This window comes from Caretta caretta, chromosome 9 (assembly GCF_965140235.1).
Source record: "Caretta caretta isolate rCarCar2 chromosome 9, rCarCar1.hap1, whole genome shotgun sequence".
In the NCBI taxonomy this organism is placed as follows: domain Eukaryota; kingdom Metazoa; phylum Chordata; order Testudines; family Cheloniidae; genus Caretta; species Caretta caretta.
This window is the reverse complement of record NC_134214.1, coordinates 80,964,456-80,986,208: the sequence shown is the minus strand read 5'-3', so window position 1 is coordinate 80,986,208 and position 21,753 is coordinate 80,964,456. Positions and strand designations below refer to the sequence as shown.

The following is a 21,753-nucleotide window of genomic DNA, read 5'->3' as shown; positions in this document are numbered from 1 at the left end:
AAAGAGATCAGGGAAAAAACTATATATAGCTGGCAGCATGAAGAACATTAAGTATATAAGGAACAAAAGAAATCCTAGGAATGGTATAGGCCATTTATAGGTAAAGATGATAAAAATGTTAATGACAAAAAAAGCAGAAGTGTTCAATATATTGTTCATTTGAAATAAAGTGGGATATTATATTCGTATCACATAAGGATGATAAAGTACTTCCTAGTTCATTAATAACTAAGGAGGATGTTAAACAATGTCTACTAGGATAAATATTTTTAAAACAGCAGGCCAGGATAACATGCACCTACGACTACTAAAAGAATGGGCTGAGGAAATCTCTGGCCTGCTGATGTTGATTTTTAATAAATCTTGGAATACTGGGAAAATTCCAGAAGACTGAAAGAGTGCTAATGTGGTGTCAATATTCAAAAAGGGCAAGTGGAATGACCTTGGTAACTATAGTCTCATCAGTCTGGCATCACTCCGTGACAAAATAACTAAAAAGCTTATATAGGATTTAAATTGATAAAGAATTAAAGGATGGGAATATACTTAATGCCAGTCAACATGGTTTATGGAAAATAGTTTTTGTCAAACAAACCTGACTTCATTCACTGAAATTACAAGTTTATTTGATAAAGGTAACTGTGTAGATGTAATATACTTGGACTTTTGTAAGGTGTTTGACTTAGTACAGCACCACATTCTGATTAAAATATTAGCACCATACTAAATCAATAAAGCAAATGTTAAAGGGATTAAGAACTGGGTAACTCACAGATCTCAAAATGTAGCATTATTGGGGAATCATCACTGAATAGGAATGTTTCTAATGGGGTTCTGCAGGAACTGGTACTACGTCTGATGCCGTTCACATTTCCATCAATGATCATGAGGTAAATATAAAAGCACTGATGATAAAATTTGCAGATGACACTAGTTCATTCATCAGTACAAAATAAGAGTTGGTCTTGTTTCCACTGAAGTCAAGTGGCAAACCAAGGGCATGGCTACACTTTCAGATGTAGAGCGCTTTGAGTTAAACCAGCCTTCGGACAGCGCAGTAGGGAAAGCGCTGCAGTCTGTCCACACTGACAGCTTCAAGCGCATTGGTGTGGCCACATTTCTGGCACTTGCAGTGGCATTGGGAGTGGTGCATTATGGGAAGCTATCCCCACATGCAAGTGGCTGCACCATGCTTTTCAAATGGGGGGGGGGGAATGGAGTGTGACAGGGAGTGTGTTGAGTGTATGTGGGGGGGGAGAGAGAGAGAGCGCGCGTGGGTTTTTGGGGGGCTGAGAGTATGTCACCATGCTGTCTTGTAACTTCAGACAGCAGTAGACCCCTCTCCCTCTCTCACACACAGCATTCCACACTAATGGCTTGCTTTGTCTCAGAGTAGATAAGCAGCCGGCTGTCAGAAACAGAGCTTTCAAAGGGCATATCCGCATTCCTGCAGCAATTAAAAAACAACAACAAGAGTGGCCACTTGACTTAAGGGGATTATGGGACATTTCCAGAGGCTGATCAGAGCGCAGTAAAGCAACACCTCGTTCACACTAGTGCCACGATGCTCCAGCGGGGGAGCAGCAAACGTTATTCCACTCGCCGAGGTGGAGTACCAGCAGCGCTGTAGCCATGAAGTCAGAGTGCTCTATGTGCCTTGCCAGCGTGGACGGGTAGTGAGCTAGTGCGCCCGGGGCTCCTTTACTGCACTGTAACTTGCAAGTGTAGCCAAGCCTTAAGACACCTTAGCAATTCTACCGTCTTATTTTATACACTTCTCCATTTCCCCCTTGCCTGATATAAATTTCCCCCCAGATCCTGCCTTTTTGATGCTCATCTTAGATTGCAAGTGCCTTGCCCAAGGGCTGTCCTTAGTTACCATACAAAGCACCATGCAATCCCTATCACATTACATTTAAGTGTTATTATTTCAAGGGATTGCTTGTGCCTCTAGTTTGCACAAGTGTTCCATTTAAAGTGCAGTTCTACTCTGAAGAGTGACTATAAAAAAATAGAACCTTCTTATGCCACAGATCTGCTGACTTCAGTGACAAAAATAATTTCTAGTTCTTTACTTGTATCATCTCTGATTAACCAACGTAACTATGGAAGAGTGAACTGAAATCCATTATCTCTCGTGTATCAATGGAATTCTTAAATTGCACTCAGCTACACCTATGCAAACTCACTGAAGACAGGTAAGTAAGGATCTAATTTGGCCCATAGAACATGTGTTACTGGTGTTGACATATGGGGGGGGGGGGGGAGTTGTTTTAAACTCCAAAGCCCAGGTTCTCAGAAAAAATTGGAACTTGTAAACTGAGCAGATTTGTTAAAGAAATTGAAACAGGATGGATCAGTTTTAGAGAAGCACTGTTCAGAACAGAACTGCACTTTACTCAATGCTATGAACTGCTGAGCAAAGGAGTTTGTGACAAACCCCTTGTTCACTGTTCCAGGAAGCCCCAAGTTGAGGATTCCATGTTTCTCCTCCAAACAGCTGACAGCTTCACTGAGAACTCAATTCTACTACCCCACCACACTTAATGAACGTTCAAAATATTTGTTTCTATGCATTTTATTCTGCATGTAAATTGTTACTAATCTGAGATCTTCACATTTGCCAGCTAAAAGATTTGTAGCTCAACCTTTAACACTGTATCAGTTTGTCATTTTATGTAGTCACGGAGCCTTAACATTACACTTGTCATGTAGCTCTGCTGCCACTATTAGTTAAATTTAAATCGAACCCTGAATCCCTATAAAAATTACACTACAGTAAGAGAGGAGGAATATTAAAGGCTCTAAGACTGTGAAGACCACACAAAGAGAATTAAACAAATCTTGGGTCACAAGATTTTGGATACTTTATAGGCAAAAAAATCTTAAGAACTAAGAAGTGGTTTATTTAACTTAACTGCTTCCCTCTCAAGTAATTTTCATCTCAACTCAGATTTAGTTAATGTGCTGTATTGACAGAAAACAGCAGATTTCAATTAAAAAATTAAGTTTCAATTAAGTTTACTAATCGCTGTACTTTTAGTTAATGCAAGGTATCTTTAGGAGAAATCAACTCACCCTAACAGCTGATAGGAAAAACAAGGCTTTGACAACATACCTACAACATCTAAAAATGTTATCTGCCTCCTCAAAGTTTAAGATCACATTCAGTGGTGAAGGGAAATTATAAATCACCCACACCAAAGTTGTCAAATAGACAATAAGCTTCCCTGACATGTAAATTACAGCCTTATAGACTCAATTCAATTCAACAAATCCTAAGAAAAACCTAAAGTAGGCCAATGAAGAATTTCATTGGCATTGTCAGGAATATTTAAGATTACTGAAATGAGAAAAATCTTAGAAGCCTGCAAGGATTTAGAACTTCCACTTGCCAGGAACATTTTTGCCTTAGGATACAGAAATAGAATTTGCACTTTCAAGTTCCATACAGCAGTTGATACCATTGATCATTTGGGTTAACCATTGGGCTGGTTAACACAAAGTGGCCTTGGGCACATTTATGAGAATCATCTACCTTTGGCATTTCTCTTTAGCCAGCGTCTTTGACTGGGGTGGCAGGACTATGTTGAGGTAATTCACACTCATACTTGTGTTTCTTTGAGGCAGCATGACCTAGTTAATGGCTAGAGACCAGAGTTCTGTCCCCAGCTCTGCTGATGACCTGCTGTATATCCATGGGGAAATAATCTCATATCTGTGCCTCAGTTTCCCCATCTGTGAAATGGAGATAAAATTACCTACCTTTGTAAGGTGCTTTGAGATCTATAGTTGAAAAGCATTAAATAAGGGCTATGGTCCAGATTTTAAAAGGTATTTATATGCTGCTGTGCTCAATGGGATTTAGGCGAAGTGCTAAAATCCCTTTTGTAAATGAGGGTTAGGCTCCTCAATCAATTAGGTGTTGCAACTACCTTTAAAAGTCTGGACTTAAGTGATATATTCTTTTATCTTTCTCAGATTCTGATCCTGTTTTCCACATAAATTTAGGGGGCTATAATTGTACTCACTAATGGAACATCTGTCAAGATTTTTTGATCAGCAAGTTAACTGAATGTTCCGCCTCATTTCATTTGTATCCATTTCTGTTAAAGTTGAATAAACTATTTGAAAACTGTCATATAAATAAAATTGGAACAATTCCAAAGGGGGTAGATTTTTAAATAGCATGAAAGACAAAATCCACTTTTTGAAGGCCAGGTTTTATAAACCAAAAAAAAAAAAAAGTGTTTGAGGCCAGCAATATTCTACGGTTCCAATCTTCTACTTAAAGAAAAACTGATCTTTAAGTAGGATCCCACAATACACAAACTTTGCTGTTTCTTAACCATGCCCATTGCTTGTTACTATATGTTCTACTAATATCTGCCACAAATTAACAAATTTTAACATACCCGCAAAAAAGTTTGCATGCCGGTGTGATTTTATTTATGACCTTGTGGAAGTTTCATTGCTCAAGTAATTTAAAACTATACTGGACAAAACTCTGGAGGATGTTCTACAGAGAATAGTCCTACACTGCCCCTGCGGAATGTATGTGTCTGAAAGAAAATGGACTAACTGACTTAAGGCTTTTCTACTTCTTATTTCTAGGATTCTTGGAATTTAAGAAGGGCTGTTCAATTAAAGCAGTGTCATTAGCTTCATCCAAAGCAGCAGTTTCTAAGATTTAAATGCATCTCAGGTTTCAGAAACCCTAAGTTCAGAAATCTCTTTTCAGAAAGAAAATAGTAACTACTTGATAAGGAAAAACAGCAGGTGAAGAAGTGTGAATCTGCAGACAACACAGTAGGGATGGAAATAAAGCTGGTATCTGCAGAAAGCTACAGAAGCTTACACAACTGTGGAGAGAATTTAAGAGGCACTGGCTATTATACAGGATTCTTGCCTAGGACAGCAAGGCAAAAATTGTGGGCTGGAAACTGAGGACGGAAAAAGCCCTAGAGCCCATACTGGATTTAAAATTTAAAAAGGAGTCGATATAATTATCTGTAAATAGCACCTCCATCAGAAAGATTCCAAATGTTATACACAAACTGATGTCCAAATCTGTTCAAATACACCAGTTCAGCTATCACTGAACAGTGGCCAGTGGAGCAATACACCGCAACTGACAGAAGAACTGCTATTCAGAGATCCAGGCCCTGTGGAACTGGGAAGGCGGACTCCAGTTGTTGCAGGATCAAACCTCTAGTGCTTTGAGCAGAAATACAACATTTCTTAAAGAGACCTGTTTTACAATGAGATCCAGGGAAATGAGCTGCCACGATGGGACAAGACCAGGGTTTAGAGAGCTGCTACTAAAAATTTGCTGAAAGTCATCCGAATGCCATTTTCTAGGGAGTCATTTGTGTCAAGGGAAGGTTGTTTTTGATGGAGGAAAAGTGTGTTTCCTTCTAATATATGGAGAGGAAAGCGGAGCATCACTCTGGGTTAGCATGAAAATATGGACAGCATGTATTGTGATGGTTAATTGTGTTTCATTAGTATCATTCACCACAGATCAGACTGAGACCTCTATTGACATTGAGTAGTACCTTATTCTGCAAGTAAGTGCCACTGAAGCCAGTGGACTGCTTGTGGAGTGATGTACTAGTCAGCATGAGCGGGGGCGAGGAATAGGGAGGGAAATCACACTCTAGTTAAGGTAACGTTTGTGATTTCTAGCCGTCTGCATTGATTTGGCATTTTAATATTTTAAATTTTAACACACGGCAGGAATTCAAAAGCTAAAAAAACTGACCAAAGAGAGAAACATCACACAAACCTTTACCTTAAAAATGCAAAGACTTTCATTTTATTTTTGTAGGAAATAAAAATAAAATTGTAATGCAAATGAAGTGCCAACCAAATGCCGTTTGAGACAAGAACACAGTGCTGCTCTAGACATGGTACAAAAAACGTTCAGCAGTGAATCAACGCAGCTGATTACACATATGCAGCTTCAAGGAAAACAGCACATGGGCTTTAATCATACACATTTTTATACAACTGTCCCTCAAGAAGTACATTAAAGACAAAATACCAGCTGACTTACAGAAATAGCAAAAACATTTAAAGGTTTGAGCTGACTAAAACACAGAATTTTAGAGAAGTTCCTACAAAGACCAGCTCATGGCTAGTATAAGAGAAAAGTATTTCTTGTGCTCTGTTTACAGATGACTAGATCCAGTGCTATGAAGTGCACCGTTAGTACACTACTACAGTAATACAGATGCCTATATACACATGAAGGAATGGTATGAGAAAAGACATAGGCCAAACATTTTAACCTCATCTTTCTGCATTGCTTTTGCAGTTTGAAGACACCAACGGATGCAGCAGCACGTGTGGTTTTAATACTTAACCTAACAAATCACACTGACTGCAACTGGTACTGAATTGGGTACCATTAATACTACAGATATTTAGGAAACCAAGGGTTTTAACACTGCCTGTTGTGCGAATTTGCTTAATTGTGTTAATTGAGTGATGTAAAGTATTTTAATTAAAGCAAAACTATTACATTCGGAGAGGGCTTTCCCCAGCAGAACCCACATAGAGAATGTGCCTGCATGTCATGGGAACAGAAGGTAAAAAAGGATCGGCTTCCGATTCACAATGTGCATTAGTCATTTCCACACAAAGAATCTGGTCACTCATTGCAAATTGGGGGTGGAGGGGAGAGAGGAGATTAAAAATGAAAAAAAAAAAAATTTTTTTTTGCTTCCAGCCCCATCTTAATGGTCATCCCCCATATATTTCTTATTGAATAGTATCAAAAACCAGGTTTTTATTAATTTATTGCATAAGTCACCAGCTCTAAAACTTGACTGGAAGACCAACTGTTCCTGAATGGGGTCTGATCCTGCAAGGTGCACAGTGCCCAATGCTCACTGACCTCAGTGGGAACTGGAAGTACTAAGCACCTCAGAGGACTGGGTCCAAAGTGTATCTCCATCTGTGACCGAGAGTCAGTTCAAATGCAAAAAGGCAATTGTATAGGTCATGATCCTGCAATGTGCCAAACTCTCTCAGCTCCCTGTGAATATCATTAGGCATTGAAGGTAGCAAGCATATCCAGGAGGCACTCTACACCTTGTGGAATTGGACCCATAAAAGTTAAAAAAAACCAAAAGTGTCCAGCTATTACTAGCAGTCTCCTTCCCTAGTCAGGAGGACTGGAGAGCAAAACCAGCAAGCACTCATATTCACCCTCTTCCCACTCGAAGAGTGGTTTTTCCTATGCATTTTATGGATGGAATTCCCTTACAGCTGAAATACACTGCAGCTAGACAATGCCACGGGAAAGAGGGCATAAACCGTGTTTTATTTACTCTAAAAAGGGCCAACTAGAACTACAGCGGCTGTGACCCAATTAAACATTCCCTTTTTTCTGCCAAGCAGTGGAGAGAGCACCACTGTAGAGAACAATTTTGCAAGACAAAGCATAATTTAAGATTCCAGCATTATGAAGCTCATTAAAATATTCTGAAGAATGTGAAAAAAATAAAGCCATATTGCACCTCTTCCATCTCAACCTCTAAAGTATGTTAGAGTATCGACAGCTTCCTTAGGACCAATACATTTTACAACCAGATACCCACACACATTGTAACACTATCAATTGTGGCATGTGAAGTGAGAGACTATATACAGATGTGCAATCATTAGAATTTCTAATTCAAACACAAAAAAAACCTCCAGGAGAGAAAACATTTATACCAACAAGACACCACCCACTTGAAACAGCGCATTTCCCAGTTATACAAGTCAGAATGGAAAGAGGCATGTAACACTGTTCTGTTTACAGCTCCAGACAAAAGTAGTCTTGACCCAATACATGCAGGCCACTGACTCTGGATAAATAAGTTACAGTAGTTTGTCTCCTATAAGGTGGATTTAAGACAACTGCTTCGTAACAGTTTTTAGATTTCCTGTTACACTCGTAGTGGCCCTATAATCAAATCACTCAACATCTTATCAGCAGGCAGGACATTATAAACAGAACATAGGCTTCTACAACCATTTTGAAAGCAACAGTAGGAAGCCAATGCTAGTCGATAGGAGTCCAGAGGACATGCTACAATGCTTTCAACTGCCTTTTATTTCTGAAACAGAAAATCTTCCTCTTGAATGAAAAGCTTCTAACTAGCTGGTCTTCAGATAGTTCAACAATGTTACGGTATCCCAAGAAACTATGGAATCATTCCCATGACTACTACTTTACTGCACTCTGATTAGCACTGTAGTACAAATGATTTCTGATACACACTCTAATTGTACAAACATACATCTTAACAAGATGAACTTTGTTGTAAACAGTTTCCCTTTTTAGTTGAGTTTTACATTTTGAAGATTTACAGCCATGCACAGTTTTGTTACTGAAATCAAAAACAAGATTAAATGCAAAGATCACTATCAGTACGTAGAGTAATCCTGCCAGAGCTGCATGCACATACCAATAGTCAAGACAAGAATACAAGGGATTTGCAAAGATGTCAAAATGTCAGATTGTTCTAGATATAATAAAGGTCACAATGTATCTTTTTAAAAAACAAATCTATGGATGGTTTAGAAGACAAGGTACTGTATGAAGACTTTATAAAAACATTTTGCAAAATGCTTTTGTACAAAAATTAATGGTATGGCTAAATCCAACAGTAGTCAGTGGAAATTGTTTTTATACACACAGCACTGTACACAATTTTCATTAAAGATCACATAGAAGAGTGCTGAAGTTTAATATAATTGGTCCTGAAGAGTACCTCTACTAGCCTCAGGTGCAATTTAAAAGTTCTCAATTTCAGGAAGGCCTATGTAGGGTTTAATACCCATTTGCTCCTGTCCAGAAAGGAAAGACAAGCTACATCTATTGATCCTTTTGAGAAGGGCTCAACCAGCTAAAACTGCCAATGTGAAATTAATCTCTTATGGAAACTTTTGCGGAGAGGCAGAAGGAAAAGAAGTTCCCATTAAAATACAGTTTTCCTAGAAATCTAAAAAAGCATTTTGAGCCATGCATACACTTAGAATTCTGGACCAACAGACTAAGACTAAAGGTGTTTCCTTTAAACGTAAAACAACTATGTTAGTGTGGCAAACATGAAAAAAGAGGTTAGCATACAGGTTAGTTTTGATTTTAGGAGTTGGGCAGAGCCCTTTTCTTTTTAAGGCAGAGGGATTCAAGAGTGGATTTTCTTCTCTTGAGATGTGAGATTCATTGCCACAGAAATAATGCATTTAGAAGTGTTAAACTAAACACCAAGATATTAAATTCATAATCATTTAAATGATGCAATATTTCTGGTGTATACCATAACTTAACATATGTAGAAGAGTGGCTTTTTTGTCCTTAACAGATCCTTTCACCATCAGAGTTCTGTATCTGATGTGCTTATTACAGTGTTTAAACCGTTTAGATACTATGTAACTATCTCCCTCATATCCTGAAAACAAATATTTTTATTTTTAAATCAGACTAAAACCAGCTTGCTTTAAAAACTGAAAAATCCACAAATGAAGAAAAAAAAAAAAAGACTTAAAAGGCTTGTCCTCATTGCCATTTTAGGCACTATACATTCTCTGCCATTCACCTTTTTGCATTATGTATATTGTGACCCATAACAGGATATTTTCTTGCCCAAACTGCAAACAAGATACTGAGAGTAATACAGTCAGCATAAAACCAGAGCTAGTTTCCTTCTTACTATTTACATAGTTTTACTTCCCCAGTCTCTACACATTGATCAGTTTGAACACTAAAAATAGCCTGTAGTCAGTTTCACATTCAGGTTGTATGCTCTACAAGGAGGGCTGCTGCATTTCATATTACCACAGGGGAATGTCTGAACTATTTATTGAAATAATATATTTTTTTAAAACTTTGAAAACATTCCTATTTGAATTAGGTTTCCATAAATCTAAAACTGGGTTTCAAGACCAGTACAAATTCTAAAACTTGAACCAGAGGAAGCAGAAATATTTTCAGGACAACTGAATATACACAAGAGGCCATTTGAAACCTCAGAGATATTTTCTTTTTTGTAATATATTTCCCCAGAAAAGTTCAGTACTGATGGAACACCTGTTTCTTCTTATTGCTGGGTTTTGTGTGTGTGTGTTTTTACCCAATTTCTCCAGCTGAATTTACTGAGATTTAAGGAAGTCAAGTACTTGGCAAACACCACAGTGAGTCCATGACTCAGCCAGAATTATAACCCAGGGAGATTTCCTCTCCTTCTCCCTCCCAGCCCCCCAAACAAGATGACAATCCCCAATAACATTTTTCACCTGTTTTACAAAATCAAAAAGTCCACTGTCATAAGAGGTGCTGCTTATTATCATGCTCTAAAGCAAAAATCTTTTTAAAAAGTTGACTGTCTGAATGCAAATTACTCAAAGGTAGGCCAGTGAGAATGGAGACTATGAGCAGTGGGATCATCCCTCTTTGGCTTTAACAGAACGGGAGCTGATACATAGTATTTTGTGTATAATGAACTTGATCATGAGAGATGCTGAGCACCTGCAACTGTTACTGAAATTAATGAAATGTTTGTTTCATTTTAAAGGAGGAGGGGGAAATGAGTTTGAATGTCTTAACTGGAAATGGAATGCAAAGTGAGCAGAATTTGCATTCATGTTTTAAGATCAACCATTACATTCTCAATTGGCACTTAGGATGTGCTATGAGGCGATCATTTTTAGCCTTCGTTTTTAATAACAGAAATACATTGCATTTGTTGTTGCTGCCTTGTTTCTAGGTTTGAGAGAAAGCACATTTCTAGGTCAGAACAAAAAGTTATCCCCTTGTTGCAAGACCCACGTTGGCAGGATAAAACAAGAAAAGTTCTGGGGTAAATTTAAACATTTCCCTCCTTTCTGGTTTGTAACTCACAGGATTTTAGGGGAAACTTCTTCACCACTGTCAAATGCGAATACTACAGTATGTTTTTGTGTGGTTCAGGTACATTAAATCAAATAGGGATAGGATATTCTTAAACATGTGGGAGTAAAGAAAAGCCAGTGACTCAGGTGACCATCTGAGATCCTAGGAAAGTTGGCAGCAGGACATATACAAAACGGAGTTTTAAAAACACTGACCACAAAAGAATCATGTACTAAACCTGCATATTACAATAATAAAAATTACATTGTCGCGGTTGGACATTAAGATGGTCTCAATAAAAAAAAGGCACAGTTCCTTACAAATGTGCAAAGGAAATGAAAATAATTAATCAGCCTCTGCTACAGTGTAGGATTCCATGCAGAGCATCATTAAACAGCTAAGAAAAGCCTTTTTAGCATATCCACATTTTAAGGTGAACTAAAATGGCATTTACATCCTTTCATTGCCAAAACCCAAAGCACATCTCTCCTACCCCAGTTATAAATACTGTGTGGCTTTTAACCCTCCATATCAAAGTGACCAAAAGCATCTTTATACTCTGAAAACCCAGTAATGGAAGTCAACTTTAAAACCTGGTAGGAGAGACCACATTTTCACTGGAAAGTGAGGTTTATACTCTCAGTCAAGATAGCCTTCTAGGCAGCTCTGCATGCACATTCGTCTTTTTAATCTGTGGTGATGCAACCCAAACTAAAGGTAAAATCCCTTCTCTAGGTTGTTCACACACCTCACAAAGAACAGCCCCTCCACACACACACACTAACACTTGGCTGTACATGGTCGAGGCAGCTATGCCTTCACAGGGCACAGATTTTGCATACCTTACTGCCACATTTGCATGGCTCACACAGACTACACTATAAGAACTAATCACTGGTGCTGCAGCTTCTCTTTTTTAGCGTCCGATTCTATAACTTCTGTGGTGCTGTTAAGGTCAGGAAGGACATGGTGATTAGCAAGGTTCTCTTTGTTCCTTTGGTCCTGATCAGGCATGATGCTGACTTCTTCCACTATGGCACCATTGGTCAACAGAGCAGGTGGTTCACTTTCGTAATCCTGGGGAGTGTTCAGCATTGGGGTTTTCGAAGACTCAACTGAGGCATTAACAATTTTAGATAAGGAGCAAACTTCATCTGGCAGGGGACCATCTAGGAAGGGCAGCTTCTGTACCAGCAGAAAGGAATTAGTGAAAAAGATTAACAAAAGATGAGACACCCTGACACCAGGGCTTTATGATGAACAAATGTTAATAGTCTCGAAAAGACTCATATCCACCAGTTCCTGAGCACTGCATCTCCTAGGTCAATGCCTCTTTTGCAATAAGCACTCTAATATTTTATGCATAATCTGTATGCAACATAGCATTTGTAAGAGTATCAGGAAAATGGCTTTTCTTAAAACACTGTGTTCGAGCTAGCAATTCTACAATTTTCAGTATTCATACTAATCTAACAAAGGACTCAAACACCACCTCACTAGTCTATTTTTAGATGTCTAGTCATGTGCACAGAAAGGAAATCATAAGCATAGAATTTTGCAATTTAGCAATTAAAAGCCACACTGCTCTTTTCTGTAGGCTGTATAGAACAGAGATATCTATGTACAAGCTACAGATCTTAAACAGTGGATCTACACTATTTTTGCTGCCTTGTGAATTTGCATCCTCATTTTTCTCTGTACAACAGGTCAAAGAAAAAAAACTTCTATATGTAGCAAAATTTTCTTTTGTTACTGGTGAAAGGAGATGGATTAATTATGAGAGATTTTAGTGCTTTGTTCTTCAGGGGTGGCACAGCACACGCAGCAACAGTGCTAGCTTCTCCCATGTACCTCAACCCTGTTCAGGAGTGGCCACTCTACGGGGGGGAGGGGGGGGAAGAGAATGTGACCCATTTACTCTTTGGTCCCTCTGATATGAGGGAGTCAATTGTAATCGGGTTGTATATGTCAATTACCTAGATATATTCAAACAAGTGTTGGGATTCCAACGTGCGCTGGATTTGCACCAGTCACCTAGAGATATATGGCGCCACTATCCTAGTCTCAGACACATTTGCTCAGATCATTATGCAGTTTTGTACATTATCCACGTGCAGGACTCACGTTTTCCAGGTCAGTTGCATTGTCCTCCAACTTTATCTTCTGGCTCATGCAGTTGAGGAGATGGTCCAACACAGACTGCTTTGGATGCATCCCTTTGTCAAAGCGGTTATACATTCCGCACCAGAACCTCAAGGACAGAAGGAAAGGGAATTAAAAGATCTGCTGTACTTTGTTGCTTGTGACAGGGAGCAATTGTTGTTCCTGTTTAAAGAAGAGATTTTCCACTAGTTCAGGCACCACATTTACTTAAAAACCTAAAATCCTAGGTTTTATAAAACTTAATAGGAATAGACAAGTTTTCATGAAGTTTTAGAAGGGCTAAATAAAAAGTTCTGAGGATCTACATATTCTTCACCATGCCCAACATGGTCCAGAGGATAGGGTACCAGACAAGGAGGAGACCCAAGTTTGCTCTGCAATGGATTGCACTGTGAGCTTTGACAATTCAATTAATGTACATACCTTTAACTTTTTCCATCTATACCCTCATTTCCAAAGTACCTTGACTCTTCAGTAATACTTAGCACTTTGAGATTTGTGGATTGAAACAGCATTGTGCACTAGTGACTGAGAAACAGGAAGTGAAATTGACCAATGCAATTGTACAGTAGTGCCCAAGGCAAATAAAGATGAAAAACAAGCAGCATAAATAATAATAAAAATCCATTCAATTTTATAATAATTTCAGCAGCAACAGCATACTTGTGTGTATCAGCAGCACTTTAACACAAAAAGGTCCCTGTTTTAAAAAAAATGTATATATATATAAGGAGGCACTATTTTTAACAATAATGTGTCCACTCTCTCTAAGGAAAGCTCTCAGAGCTGAAGTGGCATATATTTTAAATTATTCTTATTTTTTTCCTGTAACAGGGAGGCGGCTACCCGGAGATCAAATATTTAAAATAATAGTACTTGCACTTATTTAGTAGATACCTATTAATTTCAAACTGCTTTACTAGTTGGAAAGCATGGTTATCCTCATTTTACAGACGAGGAAATGGAGGCACGCAGAAGTCAAGTGACTCATGCCAGGACACATGGCAAGGCATTTTAGTTATCACTTCCATTCCTGTGAAAAAAAAAAAAAAAAGTGTCCCTCCTCCAGTAAGTGACTTACTGGAAACTGAAAGGTAGAGTGTTTGGCTTAAGCTCCTTGTAAACTGTGAATCCCTTATACAGAGGATTCCTGAACTCCTGCTTCTTCTGTAATAGGAAAGGCCAGAGGGAATGGGTCTTCTCAAAGATCCTGTCAATTACAAAAAAATCTAATCACTAACAGTTACGAACAGTATAAGTATAATGCTAGCTGCACTGTTCAAGATGTGAGTAGGACTGCATAGAAGATATTTATCCTTTCTATAGTGCAATTAGTGCACCTTACAAACACAGACATACCCCAGTCCAAGCCCTAGGGAGCTGATAATTTAAATTAGACAATGGAGGGAGTAAAGTGAAGGGCAATAAATTGACACCTGCAAGTTACTGTGGAGTTGCTATTTAAAACAGAGTTTTGGGGATACATTCCTCAATAGATGAGATTAAGTCTTTCACACTGCAGAGCACCTGCAAGAATTAAGAGAATTTATCCCTTAACCTTGATTACCTTTCCAATTAAATTTTTTAAAAAAGAGTTTAGAGAGACTTCCAGACCTTTGTCCCATGAACTGCCAACTCACTTCAGAGCCTCCCGTTCCCTATGGCAAGTCCCAAGGAAGTTGCCAAACTGGCAGGAGTAGACATGGTCATGGATTTCGAGGAGGAACCGCTCATTGAATTCAAATGCACAGGGAAACTGCTGCATGAGTTGCCAGACACATTCAGCAAACTGAGTGAAGACAGGGGACACTTCCTTTGCATCACCATCGAGATGGCCACACCTGGAGAGTTAGAAAGAAAGCTACGAGGTTGCATCCTATAACATTCAACAATAAGAGAAACACTCTATCATGTGACCTGGAGAAAGAGTAAATCTTTAGGAGAAGTGATGCCAGTAAGTCACTCTATATCATGTATAGTTTAGGTGCCGAGGTACAGAGTACTGTCAAGGTAATTAGTACTGAGGTTGGAACGTTCTGGGTAACACATAACCGAGGCATTTGGTACTGAGGGAAGCAGAGTCCACCAATTTAGTGGGGATCACATGTCCTGTCTTGGAGGTTGATACCAGTACACTGGAAAGGTCTTGACAAATGAGTCTGTATTGTGAATCTGATGACTCATGTCTCAGTTTGCTAGGTGCCAAAGATGGTGACGTGTGCCTTGGCTCATCTCTGGAGTGGTAGTGGCAGACAAATGGGGCCTCTAGGTACAGGTGGCCCAGGAGTTCAAGGTGCAATCTCGGTTCACCAGGACACTAACACAGAGAGAGAGAGAGAGAGAGAGAGAGACCAAATGGCTGAGGCCTAGCGACAGCCCTCCTCTCAGAGCATGTCTACATTATGAAATTAGGTCCATCTTATAGAAGTCCATTTTTAGAAATCGATTTTATACAGTTGATTGTGTATGTCCACACTAAGCGCATTAAGTTGGAGTGCATCCTCACTGCCATGGCTAGCATCGACTTATGGATCGGTGCACCGTGGGTAGTTATCCCACAGTTCCTGCAGTCTCCGCTGCCCATTGGAATTCTGGGTTAAGCTCCCAACGCCTGATGGGGCAAAAACATTGCTGCGGGTGGTTTTGGGTACATGTCATCAGTCGCCCCTCCCTCCGTGAAAGCAATGTCAGACAATTGTTTCGTGCCTTTTTTCCGTGCAGACACCATACCAGGTCAAGCATGAAGCCCGCTCAGCTCAGCTCACTGTCACTGCTGCTGTTTTGTCCTGTGTGCTGTTGTCAGCAGACGGTGCAGTAGGACTGCTAACCGTCATCATCCACTGCTTCTGCTGCAACTCTGCTCTCCTGCAGACCAGTGCCACGGCAAGCATGGAGCCCACTCAGCTCCCATCACCACTGCTGTTGTGACATTTGTAAACACCTCGCACGTTATCCTGGAGTCCATGCAGAACCAGGCTAAGAGACACCAGCACCAGAGGATTTTGATGAGGACATGGACACAGACGTTTCTGAAAGCACGGGTTGTGGCAATTGGGACAGCATGGCAACAGTGGGGCTAGTTAATACAGTGGAACGCTGATTCTGGGCCTGGCAAACAAACACAGACTGGTGGGACCCCATAGTGTTGCAGGTATGGGACGATTCCCTGTGGCTGCAAAACTTTCGCATGCGCAAGGCCACTTTCCTGGAACTCTGTTAGTTGCTTTCCCCCACCCTGAAGTGCAGAAATACCAAGATGAGAGCTGCCCTGACAGTTGAGAAGCAAGTGGCAATAGCCCAGTGGAAGCTTGCAACGCCTAACTGCTACCAGTCAGTCGGGAATCAATTTGGAGTGGGCAAGTCTACTGTGGGGGCTGCTGTGATCCAAGTAGCCAATGCAGTCACTGACATTCAGTTATCAAGGGAAATGTGCAGGTCATGCTGGATGGCTTTGCTGCAATAGGGTTCCCTAACTGTGGTGGGGTGATAGACGGAACGCAAATCCCCTTCTTGGCACCAGACCACCTTGCCAACCAGTACATAAACCACAAGGGGTACTTCTCAATGGTGTTGCAAGCACTGGTGGATCACAAGGGACTTACTTCGCAGACCAGAAAATTACCCTTGGGGACGTTGAAATGCCAGTAGTTATCCTTGGGGACCCAGCCTACCCCTTGCTCCCATGGCTCATGAAGCCTTACACAAGCAGCCTGCACAGTAGTAAGGAGCAGTTCAACTATAGGCTGAGCAAGTGCAGAATGGTAGTAGAATGTGCCTTTGGACATTTAAAAGCGCACTGGTGCTGTTTGCTGACTAGGTCAGGCCTCTGCGCAACCAACATTCCCATTGTTATTGCTGCTTGCTGTGTGCTCCATAATGGCTGTGAGAGTAAGGGGCAGATGTTTATGGCAGGGTGGGAGGTTGAGGCAAATCACCTGGCATCCAATTTTGAGCAGCCAGACACCAGGGTGATCAAAAGAGCACAGTAAGGCACACTGTGCATCAGAGAGGCTTTGAAAACCAGTTTCATGACTGGCCAGGCTTCGGTGTGACAGTTGTGTGTGTTTTCCCTTGATGCAAACCCACCCCCTTTGTTGATTTTAGATCCCTGTAAGCCAACCACCCTCTCCCCTTCAAATTAAAGTAACTATTGTTTGGAAACCGTGCATTCTTTATTAATTAAAAAAAAATGAGATAGCTGACAAGGGAGTCTGGGTGGAGTGCAGAAGGAGGGAAGGACAAGGCCACATTGCTTTTTGTAGCCGCACTAAAAATCAAACTGTTGGAATGACAGCCTTCTGTTGCTTGGGCCATCCTCTGGAGTGGAGTGGCTGGGTGCCCAGAGGGCCCCACCCCCGTGTTCTTGGGCATCTGGGTGAGGAGGCTATGGAACATGGGGCAGGTAGGCGGTTATACAGTGGATGCAGCGGGGGGTCTGTGCTCTTGTTGGCTTTCCTGCAGCTCCAACAGACGCTTCATCATGTCCGTTTGCTCCCCCATTAGCCTCAGCATCGCATCCTGCCTCCATTCTTCGCGCTCACTTAATTCTTTCCTGGCCTCTGCCACTGAATACCTCCATGCATTAAGCTGTGCCCTATCAGTGTGGGAGGACTGCATGAGCCCGGAAAATGTGTCATCGCAAGTCCATTTTTTTCACCTTCTAATCTGCGATAACCTCAGGGACGGAGATGATGGGGGAAGAGTAGAAACATTTGCACCTGGGGAGAGATAAGGGAGAGTAAAACTGAGTTGGCTTCTTACACCTTTGCAACATGTGGGAACGTTTCAAACTGCAGCACCCTCCCTTCCCATAGCAAGCAATGGGTTGGGTTTCACATTTAAAAGAAGGGGCTGCAGTATTCGGGTAGATGTGAAGCACACACCTACCCCCCACCCCATGGCTATTCTCCAGGATGATCCCTTCACACCTCTCCCCCCCCCCCCCCCCCGTCGCGTGGCTATTCTCTGGGATGATCCGTTTTAGCCAAGCGCAAACAGCCCAGCATGAATGGGGTCCTTTTACTGTTCCCTTACAAAAATTCCCCTATTTCAACCAGGTGACCATGAACACTATTGCTTTTAAACCCTGTAGTGTAGTTACAAATGTGCTCTCACCAGAGGTCCCTTCTCCGGCTTCAGGGTCAGGGATCCCGCCTTGGGAGGGTATTGGCTCCAGGGTGATGAAAAGGTCCTGACTGCCGGGGAGAATGGATTCACCACTTGCCTGCTGTGCATTCTCCTCCTCTTCATCCTCCTCCTCCTCCACAAAATCCTCCTCTGTGTGGCGTGAGACTCCCCCCTTGCAGATATCCATGGACAGTGGTGGGGTAGTGGTAGGGTCCCCCGCTAGAATGCCATGCAGCTGTTCACAGAAGCAGCATGTATGGGGCTCTGACCTGGAGCGACCATTTGCCTCCTTTATCTTTTGGTAGGCTTGCCTGAGCTCCTTAACTTTCACGCGGCACTGCTGTGTGTCCCCGGTGTAGCCTCTGTCCAACATGCCCTATGAGATTTTGGCAAATATATTTGCATTTCTTCTTTTGGATCGGAGTTCTGCCTGCACAGATGCTTCTTCCCGTATAGCAATCAGATCCAGTGTCTCCCTTTTGGTCCATGCTGGAGCTCATTTGCGATTCTGGGACTGCATGGTCACCTGTGCTGCTGAGTGCTGCTGAGCTCGCCATGCTGACCAAACAGGAAATGAAATTCAAAAGTTCCCGGGGCTTTTCCTGTGTACCTGGCTAGTGCATCGGAGTTCAAAGTGCTTGTCAAGGTTCCTCCCCCACTCTGAACGCTAGGGGACAGATGTGGGGACCTGCATGAAAAACCTCCTAAGCTTATCTTTACCAGCTTAGGTCAAAACTTCCCCAAGGTACAAAATATTCCACCCTTTGTCCTTGGATTGGCCGCTACCACCACCAAACTAATACTGGTTACTGGGGAAGAGCTGTTTGGACATCTTTCCCCCCAAAATACTTCCCAAAACCTTGCACCCCACTTCCTGGACAAGGTTTGGTAAAAAGCCTCACCAATTTGCCTAGGTGACTATAGACCCAGACCCTTGGATCTTAAGAACAATGAACAATCCTCCCAACACTTGCACCCCCCCTTTCCTGAGAAATGTTGGATAAAAAGCCTCACCAATTTGCATAGGTGACCACAGACCCAAACCCTTGGATCTGAAAACTATGAAAAAGCATTCAGTTTTCTTACAAGACGACTTTTAATAAAAATAGAAGTAAATAGAAATAAAGAAATCCCCCCTGTAAAATCAGGATGGTAGATACCTTACAGGGTAATTAGATTCAAAACATAGAGAACCCCTCTAGGCAAAACCTTAAGTTACAAAAAAGATACACAGACAGAAATAGTTATTTTATTCAGCACAGTTCTTTTCTCAGCCATTTAAAGAAATCATAATCTAACATGTACCTAGCTAGATTACTTACTAAAAGTTCTAAGACTCCATTCCTGGTCTATCCCCGGCAAAGACAGAATATAGACAGACACACAGACCCTTTGTTTCTCTCCCTCCTCCCAGCTTTTGAAAGTATCTTGTCTCCTCATTGGTCATTTTGGTCAGGTGCCAGCGAGGTTACCTTTAGCTTCTTAACCCTTTACGGGTGAGAGGAGCTTTCCCCTGGCCAGGAGGGATTTCAAAGGGGTTTACCCTTCCCTTTATATTTATGACAGTGCTGTCCAGAGTGGCCACATTGAAGCACTCCGGGATAGCTCCTGGAGGCTAATACTGTCTATTTGCATCTGCACTACCCCAAATTCAACCCAGCAAGGTTGATTTTAGCGCTACTCCCCTCATCGGGGAGGAGTATAGAAGTCGATTTTAAGAGCCCTTTAGGTCGACGGAACGGGGTTGGTTGTGTGGATGCGGTCATTTTTAAAATCGACCTAACGCAGCTAAATTCAACTTAACCCCGTAGTGTAGACCAGGCCTCAGTGTCTGAGGAATCTTGTATCAATCTCAAGGAAGAACAGCTTCAGACAGGCTTCCCTTACTCCGAGTGCATTTGGAAAAAGTGTGTCAAATAGACACATCGCAGAACCGTGTTCTATCTCCAGTGCAGAATAGGCAATAGGAGAACCCGTCATTAATAGGCAAAGAATCACTCAGGGAACAGATCTTAAATACTGGTGATTTAGTTTCTGCCATGAAGCTAGTACCACCCACATCTCTCCATACTCTATACTAACAAATGTATTTAATTAAAATATATATTTTGCCAATGGGTGACTAGGCATGTGAAAAACTTCACTACCACAGTGCTCTGGGAAAGGGCAGATACTGCATGGGTTCCATCTTGCTGCAATGGGCGGTAAGAAAAAACCGAGGGGTGGTTGGGCCTGTTCTGCACTTTATGCCCTTGGATGGAGGGTGCGCAGGACGTAGGGCACAGGCAGGGCTTCGACAGACATTGCTGGCCAAAATAATCCAACTTGCACACAAAGACTGGAATCCATACGGACAATCATTCAAAGAACATTATTGCTTAGATGAGGCTCAGAACACCTCATATAATTTTGCAAAATTTTTCTAGGTAAGAAAGGATTATTTTTCCTTTTAGTATATCCAGAAACAAAAGGACCAGAACAAAGGAGGGTTCACAACAGTTTAGCAAAGCAGGCAATTCTCCTACTCTGGCACTGAACATTCCACCACTGCCAGGAAAGCCAGTGGGTTGGAAAGGGACACTGCCTTCAACTCTACAGAAACAAGTAGCAACTTTTGCAAGTTTGCTTGGGGCAAACAAACTGTTCAGTACTATTTTTTCCAAGCTAATGGCAACATGGTCTCCTGCTACAGAGAGCAAGCTGAATACATTCAGGGGACAAAGTCACAGCCTGAACTCCTTCATTCCATCTACAGTATCATGCAGCTAACCAAATTACAAAGGGGAAATTCACCTTCCCATGAAGCATCGTGCACCAGCCATGACTAGGGGCAGAATAACTATCTCATCCTATGTTCCTAGGCGATGATGAAATTTCACTCTTCCCTAAGAACTTGACAAAGTGTGCAAAAAGTAATTTAAATTTTATGCTGTCCTTCCTTTACAATACTGGTGAAAGGCACATTTAGTTTCTGGTCTTAGAAAAACACAAGGTGAAAACAGTTCTTCCCACAGAGGGAAGAACTGTGGGATATGTTTGTTTGGGCTGCAGTTCATCTTTGGATAAGTCCTTATAAGGTAATGTTATGTGGATCTCTAAATGGGCTTTTCTTCAGGTGTGTCTCACTCTAAGAAAAAATATTTATTGACTACACTATTAAACAAGAGTATTTTCATATTGAGACAATTGTTAAACAAAGTTCACTTCAGTACAGAACCTCAGTTCTTCACCATTTAATGTGATAAAATAATCAGGCTATTTCTTCCTAGTGTTAGTCTGGACCAAGTAAATCTCTGTATTTTTCATTTGTTAATTAAATTACCATGCAGTACAAATGGATTATCAATTAGAGAGCAACATTTTTATAAGCCCATGGAATGCAAGTCTTAAATTGGTTAGTACTAGAATTGTGAGCTGAAGTTAAAGCTGCAAATACTCTGTAAATGTTTGTTGGGTTTTGCCCCTAGCCCAGTCAACACAGAAGGGTATCAGAGGCAAAAAGCCCCTCCAAAACGTGAATGTTTCACACCTAGTATCAATGTAATATCAACCCATTGTACAGATGGAGAAATGGA

The 21,753-nt window shown here is 41.2% G+C and overlaps 1 protein-coding gene and 1 long non-coding RNA gene across 4 annotated transcripts in view; one reads left to right on the top strand and one right to left on the bottom strand.

Annotated features, from left to right (window-relative positions):
- Positions 1 to 17,212, top strand: part of LOC142073228 (uncharacterized) — a 44,432-nt gene extending 27,220 nt beyond the window's left edge. Inside the window, exon 2 of the long non-coding RNA XR_012669995.1 lies at positions 15,773 to 17,212. This is a non-coding gene — a long non-coding RNA (uncharacterized LOC142073228). The remainder of the gene's footprint in view (positions 1 to 15,772) is intronic.
- MTMR8 (myotubularin related protein 8) overlaps positions 5,790 to 21,753 on the bottom strand; it is a 38,593-nt gene continuing 22,629 nt past the window's right edge. For all 3 annotated transcript variants that reach the window (XM_048864770.2, XM_075132475.1, XM_048864772.2), the window contains exons 11-14: positions 14,692 to 14,892; positions 14,133 to 14,261; positions 13,013 to 13,139; positions 5,790 to 12,073 (exon numbers count right to left, since the gene is read on the bottom strand). In XM_048864770.2, coding sequence (XP_048720727.1) covers positions 11,780 to 12,073; positions 13,013 to 13,139; positions 14,133 to 14,261; positions 14,692 to 14,892 — 751 coding nt within the window. In that variant the 3' untranslated portion in view covers positions 5,790 to 11,779. The remainder of the gene's footprint in view (positions 12,074 to 13,012; positions 13,140 to 14,132; positions 14,262 to 14,691; positions 14,893 to 21,753) is intronic.